The sequence below is a fragment of the Chondrus crispus genome, genomic scaffold (genome assembly GCF_000350225.1).
Source record: "Chondrus crispus Stackhouse genomic scaffold, scaffold_42, whole genome shotgun sequence".
NCBI classification, from domain to species: domain Eukaryota; phylum Rhodophyta; class Florideophyceae; order Gigartinales; family Gigartinaceae; genus Chondrus; species Chondrus crispus.
In genome coordinates, this window is record NW_005179363.1 from 28,707 (window position 1) to 38,023 (window position 9,317).

Sequence of the window (9,317 nt, forward strand, 5' to 3'; positions counted from 1 at the left end):
AATTCGACGTCATAGCCGGGGGGCATCAACGGAGTGTCCCAGGCCATCAACGAGACTGAGGGTACCTCCTCCCTATCGCGGAGACCCTCCATTACCCGCCGTAAATTAGCGACATAACCCCGGTCCGCCTCCGACCTGTACGCCCACGTGTCGAGCCCCCACGCTCGCGGGACCAACCGATTACACGGCGTACGGCGAATGCCCTGCCGGAGAAAACTCACGAACGCTTCACGCGACTCGGCGTCCGTCCGCCGAAACTCGGGGCGCAATAATTCCCTCTCCACGACCAATCGGTGGGTAAAATCGCGGGAGAACACGGCTTGCAAACTAAGGCCACCCGGGAGCTCGCCCGACGCAGTGGCGTACGTACGGACTAGCTCCGGATCTCGCAGACCCTCCGCCGAGAGGAAGGGAGCCCTCTCGAACAGGAGGGGGGCGTCGCTCATGGTTCGCCCCCACAACTCGCTCGGTCGAGGCCACACTCCGCCATCTCGGGCGTATATCCCCGCGTACATGGCGCCCTGCATCGGACACCAGCTGACTATACTCGCCGGCTACACTCGCGAGGCGTACGAACACACTCGACCACCCCGTAGTCGGAACACCTTCCGCTCCGCCGACCGGTCATATCGGGCTTAGACCCGGGACACTTACGCCACTTGGCGGAAATCGATTCGGTCATCTGCCCGGGGTGCTGTACGCCACTTGGCGGAAATCGATTCGGGCATCCACCCGAGATACTGTACGCCACTTGGCGGAAATCAATTCGGGCATCCACCCGAGATACTGTACGCCACTAGGCGGAAATCAGGGCGGTCATCGACCGGGATACTGTACGCATACTTAGCGAAATCGCCGGGAATACAGTTCGCGGGGACGCTCTACTCTGAGAGGGGGGCTATGTAGTGCACTGTTACGCCTCCCTTAATCGCGAGGCATACGCGGGATGCCACCCTCCCGGGTGCGCATCCCACGTGTTACCCACATATGATCGTGTACATGTACCACGTGTAATCGTGTAACTACCCACCCAGGCATGGCCGGGTGTAAGCCCTGTCGAAGTACGGACAGTCTGTCACTCCACGTCTAGGCGTGTCGATTCCCACGTCTAGGCGGGTATCATAACCCTATACAGTGAATCCTCGCTAACTGCATGCTCGATTTGTGCATATTCTCGATATCTGCATGCGTTCGTCAGCTACCAGCTGCGGAGTCGCGAATCCAGCTTGCATATGACACTGGACTGCATACCGCATAACTGCATCAAGAAAGTGATCCTTAATCATATCGAACCCTCATACAGAGGCAACCTATGAAACAAATAAAAACGTATGACAACAAATATGCAGTGATTCGCCATCGCCGTCGGCACTGCAAATTCAACACCGGCGGCGGACTGCAAAGTCAACACCAGCGGCGGCACGCAGAATTTAGGCCGTAGGACAGAGGCATTAGGCTACAGTCCAACTTCACTTTACTGTGAAACATCGCAACACCATGGTTTATAGGCACACGCTCTCCCAGTTGCCTCACAACCGTCCTCAACCACCAAACCAAAACAACATGGACTCCCATACACGACTCACCTCACTCACAGTCGTCCAGAAACAGAAATTAATGGACGAGCGGGTGCGTCGAATTTCTGCAGGTGAATCATTTCACCAAGAAGCGCTCGCACAGTGGGCCTACGACAAATTCCACCTCCTCCGTAAGCCGAACCAATCTACCATCTCTCGCATCATCAAAAATGCAACTCGCCCGTCCCTCTTTCCTTCAGCAATCCGCAAGCGCCACACTTATGGCAATTGTAGAGAGTTGGAGGCAGCATTGCATTCCTGGATCAATGCTCAATTTCGCGCACGGCGCTGTGTGAATGGAAGTTTAATTATTGCGAAGGCAAGGAGGTTACAGCATCTCATGAACTTGTCCCTTCCGCCGCAGAAACAAACCAAGCTTATGTTTAGCTCAGGCTGGTTGACCCGTTTCCAGAAACGGTGGAACCTTAAATCCATCACGTCTCATGGCGAATCGGGAGATGCAGACCAGGCTGCAATTGATCGTCAAATGCCCTTGCTACGCAGTACAATTCAGTTTTATAAACACTGTGATGTTTTCAATGCGGACGAGTTTGGCCACTTCTATTGCATGCCACCAGATCGCACGATAGCGAATGAAAGGTTACCTGGTCGAAAATGCGAGAAGGTCCGCTTGACTTACCTGGCATGCTGTAACGCGGATGGATCGGAGCGCCTTCCACTGATGTGTATTGGAAAAGCAAAGAAGCCTCGGTGTTTTAAGAAACAGGAAGGACAGCAGCTGCGGTTTGACTATCACGCAAACAAAAAAGGGTGGATGACGAGCGCTTTATTTTTTGCATGGATTCTACGTTTTTCTTCATACATTTCTCGTTCCAGTCCATCCCGAAAAGTGCTACTTCTACTCGACAATTGTTCAGCTCATGGTACAGAGGAAACTCTGCCACTACTCGATAACGTTGAGGTTGTTTTTTTGCCGCCGAACACCACGTCTAAACTGCAACCGTTAGACGCAGGCATTATCGCTGCACTTAAGGTACGATATCGGAAGTGGCAGTACGAGAGAGCGCTGGATTATATGGATGCTAAGGTGGAGAATATATATAAGGTCGATCAGTTGACTTCTATGAAGGCGATGAGACGAATGTGGGACGACATTCCAGCCTCAGTTTTGAAGAATTGCTGGCATTACACGGGTTTAGTGATGGGAACTGAAGAGGTGCAAAGGGTTGAAGATAGTACAGTGGCAGAGGTATTGGCTGCAATGTCCGAACTCGTCGCACCTCGGACACAGATGGATATTGATTTTATAACAAATCCTGAGGATGAGAACAATGTTTTAGAGGAACCCGATGACACAACTCTTGTGTCGGGGGCAGTGGCGGCGATGACAGATGGGGAAGTTGAAAGCGAGGAAAGTGATGCAGAGACTGCATCTTACTTGGAGGGGGTCGGATATGAAGAGCGCTTGAGGTGTATTGTTGTAGTGCGCCACCTTCTTGAGAGCGCGGACTTTGCAGACCCGCTAGTCTTGGGCTCTCTGCGCACCTTGCAGCGTGATGTAAAACTCCAGCAGGCCAAGTCAGCACGGCAGACCCGCATATCTGAATTTTTTGAATAAAAATGAGGCGTTTACTGATGTTCCATAGATGCCCTATATATGGACATTTTCGACAAGTGCATATGTTCGCCAACTGCATACGAAAGCCGTCCACTTTTCATATGCAGTTAGCGAGGATTCACTGTACAGGGGGAATTGCGTACTGTACAGCGCTGAGGCTGGTACGCCGGTAATTATTGCCGTGTTCTAATTAATTAATTATTAATAATAATTATTATTATTATTACGACGTCGACTAGTATCTAGTCGACGCTCGACCCTAAGTAAAGAAGGCACGAAGCCTTGGGTTCTTTTCCTAAGCTTCTGGAATCTCGGTAGCAGCCTCGCGCCGGTCTAGCACATAACGTGCTACACCACGCGAGCCCATCTACGACCGCGAATCCCAACCGCTCTACAGCGCGTGCTGCTACCGAGGATACTAACCGCTCTACTGCGCGAGACGTCCCTACCGCTCCGCCCCCTCTGGGCGATCCCCTGCTCTAACCCTCCTTTTTGCTACCTACTGCGCCGATCGCGACCGGACCCCGTTGCCGGTTATCACCGGGTGGTCTCCCGTACAACCCGCGTTCCGAACACTCGTGCTCTGCCCTGGGGTTATACACAGCGACCCCAGTGCACGACAGTCAAACTGTACGTCTGGATTGGTGAGTTCGTCGCGTGCGTACCGTTCTTGGTCGTCACCAACCTTGCGGTGGTCTGTATCCTCGGAACCACGTTCCTGGATCGCCACGTGAAGGCGATCCTGCCACCGCAGAGGAAGGTTCTGTTCCATCATGCGCCGTCCGTAGCGCTGACGGGAGTCACACCCTCAAGGCACGACCGCAAGATGGCCCCGAGGGGACGGTCGCAGCAGCTCCCGCAGAAGGAAAATTCGGCCGACCGGAAGCGCGCGCAGTTACAGACGAACGTACCGTCACGGAAAATTTGCATGGTCAAGGGGGTCACGATACCCCCGATGACCTAAGCGATGGTACGCGTCGCAACACCAGTTGGGGGGCTTTGCTTCCTGCAAAATCACCCCAAAACGGCGCATAAGAATTTATGCCTGATGGCCCAGGGGGTCATGGACCCCTTCTCGGGCGAACCGTTTACGGTGCTGGTCATAAGTTTAGGAACCGCACAGTCCACGTCCCCAAGCATACCGCTGTTGGTCTCGCGTTGCCATCCCCACAAATATCCTGACACTTGGCGTGTCGGCCCCCGGAGAGGCCGACGCTAAGGAAGGGGGAGGGAACAAAAATAATTCCTCGATCGCTACGGAGGGACAGGCGCGACGTGAACAACCAGCTACGGATGATGGCAGAAGAAAATCCTCCACAGCTACGGAAGGACACGCGCGTCGCAAAGAATCGGATACGGACGAAGGCAGGATTAGTTCCTCACCTGCGGGGGAATGCGCGCGACGAGAAGGACCCGCTACGGACGATGGCAGGATTAAATCCTCGGCCGCTACGGGAGGAGGCGCGCGACGCGTAGAACCGGAAACGGACGACGCCCACAGTGGCAATCCCGCTAACGCGGATGAGCGGACCGATACGGACGCGGAGAAGACCCGCTCGTGAGAAGAAGACATCCATATTGGCGCAGAAGACAGTACCGTCCGGTCGGAAATTGTGGACATGCTGTCCGAGTTCAAGGACATGTGGTCCGGCCAGTTGGGTAAGATCGATGCTACGAAGCATCGCATCGAGCTGAAGCCCGGTGCGAAGCCGATCTACCAAGCACCCTACCGAGCCGGACCCATCGCGCGCGAGAAGGAGAAGAAGTAAATCGACCGCATGCTGCGCGCGGGAGTCATCGAACCGACATCGGCCGAGTGGGCGAGCCCCGTGGTCTTCGTCCCTAAAAGGACGGGACCAATGCGGTTCTGCGTGGACTATCGCAAGCGAAACACCGTTACGGTTCGCGACTCCTACCCACTACCGCGCATGAACGAATGCATCGACTCGCTCGGCGATGCCACTGTCTTTACCACGCTAGACTGTAATAGCGGTTATTGGCAGGTGGAGATTGCCGACGAGGAGGACCGCGATAAAACTATGTTCGCTTCACATTCGGGCCTCTACCGCTTTCTACACATGCCGTTCGTTCTCAAAAACGCGCCGGCCACATTTCAACGCGCGGTCGACATCATCCTGTCCCGCGTGAAATGGGAGACCGCGCTGGTCTACCTCGATGACGTCAGTGTCTACTCTCGAACCGTTACGGAACATATGGCGCACGTGCGCGAGGTACTACGGCTGCTACATACCGCGGGCGTGTCGCTAAAATTAGCGAAGTGCGCGTTTTTCGACACCTCCGTAACCTATCTCGGGCACGTTATCCGCCCGGGACGGTTGGAGGTGGAGCGACGCAACCTCATCGAGATCGAGCGCGCGCGCGCCTACGAACCAAACGGAACTGCGATCCTTTCTCGGGATGTGCAACGTTTACCGACGGTTTGTTCAAGGATTCGCGAAGATCGCAGCGCCGCTGAACAAGAAGACTGGCAAGAATCAGCCCTACGAGTTCGAGATATTAACCGATGCGGAATATGCGGCGTTTGAGGAATTGAAGCGGCGCCTCGTGTCGCCGCCAATCCTCGCGCTGCCGCGCTACGGATGTAAATATACGCTGGATACCGACGCGTGCGGGCACCAAGTGGATTGCGCTCTTCTACAGGAGCAACCCGACGGAGCAACCCGACGGAGATACTCGACCGATCGGATACTGGAGCCGCGCGTTGACCGGTGCGGAGCGCAATTATACGACTACCGAAAAAGAATGCTTGGCCGTAGTGTGGAGCATTCTCACGCTACGGCCGTACCTATACGGAAGCGCGTTCAACCTCCGCACAGATCACGAGGCCCTACGCTGGGTCCTCAATTTAGCGGACAGTTCCGGTCGGCTCGCTCGCTGGCGTCTGCGCTTGGCGGGGTACGACTACGAGGTACAGTACCGCCCATGCGTCAAGCACCAACTAGCGGACGGCGTATCGCGCTTACGTACCGATGGAGGAGACACCGAACCGGTCGATGATGAGGTCCCGTGCTTCGCGGTCCAGTACGATGAGGGCAGCGAGGCCCTCCTCGACAAGGTGCACTGGGACCCGCCGCAAGACCGTCCAGAGGGTTGTCACGCGCTCGCGATAACTCCCGAGGAACGCGATGCTGCGTCCATCTCGGTCAAGGAATTTCTACGCGAACCAGCTGAGGACGCCTTCTGTCGCTTCGCCGCGGAAACCGTGGGGACGCCGAACTCGAAGTTCGGCATCGACCGCTACGGGTTTCTAGTCAGGAAGTCCCCGCAGGATGGGACCCTGCAGCGCGTGGTACCGAGTCGGTTGCGCCCCGGGGTACTGTACCTGGCACACCATCCGAGGTTGGCAGGTCGCCCGGGAGCGAGGCGTATGTACTATACCCTTTCGCAGGGAGTATTACTGGCCACATACGGCCAGCGACGTGTTTGCGACCGTACGTAATTGCATCTCGTGTGCGGCAACCCGCGGGACGCTTGTCAAGAACTAAAAGGATCTCAAGCTATTCCGCGCGGCGGGCCCCCTGGAGTTCGTCGCAATGGACCTCCTGGGGCCCCTGCCCAAAACCGCGCACGGAAACCAACACGTTTTGGTTATTACCGATCGGTTCTCCAATTAACGCGCAGTATCCCGCTCCGGACCACAACCGCTTCAGTCGTCGCAAACGCATTTTTAGACAACTGGGTCTACGTCTACGGAGCGCCGAGCTACGTTCTAACCAACAATGGCCCCTAATTTGGGGCGAAAGTCTTCGACGCAGTGTGCGCCCTCCCAGGGGTGCGGCATTATCTCACGACGGCCTACCACCCCCCGTCGAATGGGCAGACCGAACGGTTCAATCGTACGTTGGTGCAACGTCTCCGGCACTACGTGGAGGAGCGCCAGCGCGATTGGGACGACTACGTGCAGCCGCTGACCTTCGCGTACAATACGCAGGTCCACCGGTCGACGGAGACGACTCTGTTCGACCTAGTGTTAGCGCGCCCACCGTTGTGGCATAAACACCCCCACACGGAGGGGGGGTGTTCGCGGCTTGTTCGGCAGAAGACCCTGGATCGGCGGTACCGAGGGTCTTAACCAACCAACGCCACCTGGCACGGGCCGGTAGCGGGTTGTAGAGCGGTGTCGGCGGGGAGTCCCCGTCGGACGCGCGCATGGGCAGGCGGATCGACGCCTCGACGCCCCGGAGCAGTACCGGTTGACGATCCGGTACTGACAGGTGGAGGCGGATCCGAGCTCGCCGTCGGTCGCGCGCGTCCTCTACGCACGCGGTGGTAACTAAAGCTCGCTGAACGCGGGTGCGAGTGGTAGAATAAGCTGGGTGGCCGACCGTCGGCGGAAGGTTGCCTGCTCTGGGCCCACTCCGCCCACGGTCGCTCCCTGTATTTATTGTACAAGTTAATTAACCGTCTTCAGTACAGTACGGACTGTACTGTAGTCGGCTTACTGTGGACAGTGTGGGCCGGCCCGCACTGTAACGCTGTCAGCCGTCGGGTCCGACAGCACACGTGTGCTACACGTGGGGTACACGTCTTGGTGCGCGCGCGTTGTAAGGTATGCGCGCGCGCACGCTGTAAGGTCCGTACCTTACAGCGTTAGATCTAATTCTAAATCTAACGTATAGGACAGTAGCCGGCGGTTATGCTACACGGCCCCCCCTCAAGCGTGAACGTCCGCGTTCACGTACGCGAATAGGGGGGTCCTTTCCCTTCATCGATACGTCCGTCTTGCCTCTTTTGGCCTGCGCCACGCTCCCTCCAGCTGTCCCGGATCGACGCTGGCGATCATCGCCATTGATGATCATCGCGTTGATGATCAACTGGTCCCGTAACGCAGACGTTCGCCTTACGGTACGGTCACCATTTCCGAGCTCTGCGCCGTCGTTTGTCTTCGTCGTCCCTCATCCGTAGCCGTGCCTCCCCTCTTCTTCTGTCTTCCGCGTGCGTCTCGCTACGCCGACTCCTTAACAACCCACGTCCGACCTTTTCATCTCCCTTCCGGCGCTGCTTCCCTGGGTGCCGTGACGCCCGGGCTCGCGGTTGAGGCAGCCTTGCCGGGTGACAGATGCCATCGGCTTACACCGTACGAGTCCAGCGCGCGGTGTCGTAGAGTCTCCCTCTCTCGTCATGCCGACTCTCGAAACGAGAGGGCAAAATGCCGCGCAACCGCAGCGTGGCCCAATCCAACTGCCTCTGCCGTTTGTTCCCTGCAACCGCCGCTGTTCGCCTCGGAGGCACCCCGATATTTTCGCACATTATGGCTTCGTGGCTTCGCGAGTACGTCCCCGAGCCGAGGGTGTAGTGCAATGCGCCTGTCAGGCAGAGACCGCGGTCCGAAGGTCCAGCAAAAACAACAACAGCAACAAAAAGAAGAACTGCCGACGGCACAGCGCTACGGAGTGTCCCACTTTCCCTTCTCCGTTTAAACGAGCGTGCGACTCGTAGTAGCTCAGATCCCTGATAGCGGGGGGGGCACATATAAATAGCCCGGCCCGGGATCGATGTGGTAGAGACTTGCGAGGAGAACTGCTCGACGAGTGTGGGGTGGGGCGTGTACTTAGGTACCCCGGTTCCACTGAGTTGTAAGGCCAATGCTCGTTGAGCTTCTTCGACACCTTGTAACGCGACAAGGCCTTCGACGGGGGCGTCGCACCGCAGGCCGACGGGATGAAATGAAAGTAGCAACACCAACTGTGCCGCCCGATGACTCGAAACACCTTCACCGGTTCGGTCGCGACCGAGGCCGATGGCACCAACACTGGCTTGTACACACGACAAAGCCCTTCGAGGGAGACGTCGTTGCAACAGTCTCCGCCGAAAAATGGGTCACAGTAGCAGCGCTACGTCAACTGTGTCGCCCGATGACCAAGACACCTACACCGGTTCGGTCGCAACCGAGGCCGATGGCACCAACAGAAGATAAGGGAAAATAGGTAGAATTAGAGATAGAAAAGGATAGAAAAATAAAAGAAGAGGAATGGGAACCCCCGAGCGCAAAGGATAAAGTAATCTTTAGTAGAAGGGAATGTCTTGTAAAAGACGGACTTCGACCAAGGCGATATCAGACTCTGGCAACTCGGGTTACCTTTACTGACTTGGTGGTCAGCGGGCTAAGGTATATATCGCCCAACCGGAGCCACTACAGT

At 56.4% G+C, this 9,317-nt stretch overlaps 1 protein-coding gene; it reads left to right on the forward strand.

Moving 5' to 3' along the window:
* The first annotated feature begins 1,153 nt into the window (after window positions 1-1,153).
* Window positions 1,154-1,342, forward strand: CHC_T00006462001 (hypothetical protein). XM_005719053.1 is given in 2 exon segments: window positions 1,154-1,258; window positions 1,259-1,342. 1 exon segment carries the CDS (start codon window positions 1,154-1,156, stop codon window positions 1,256-1,258), a length of 105 nt encoding a protein of 34 aa, XP_005719110.1. The 3' UTR covers window positions 1,259-1,342.
* The last annotated feature ends 7,975 nt before the right edge of the window (window positions 1,343-9,317 follow it).

Coding starts and splice junctions, on each gene's coding strand:
- CHC_T00006462001 (XM_005719053.1), top strand. CDS start 1,154: ATGCTCGATTTGTGCATATTCTCGATATCTGCATGCGTTCGTCAGCTA.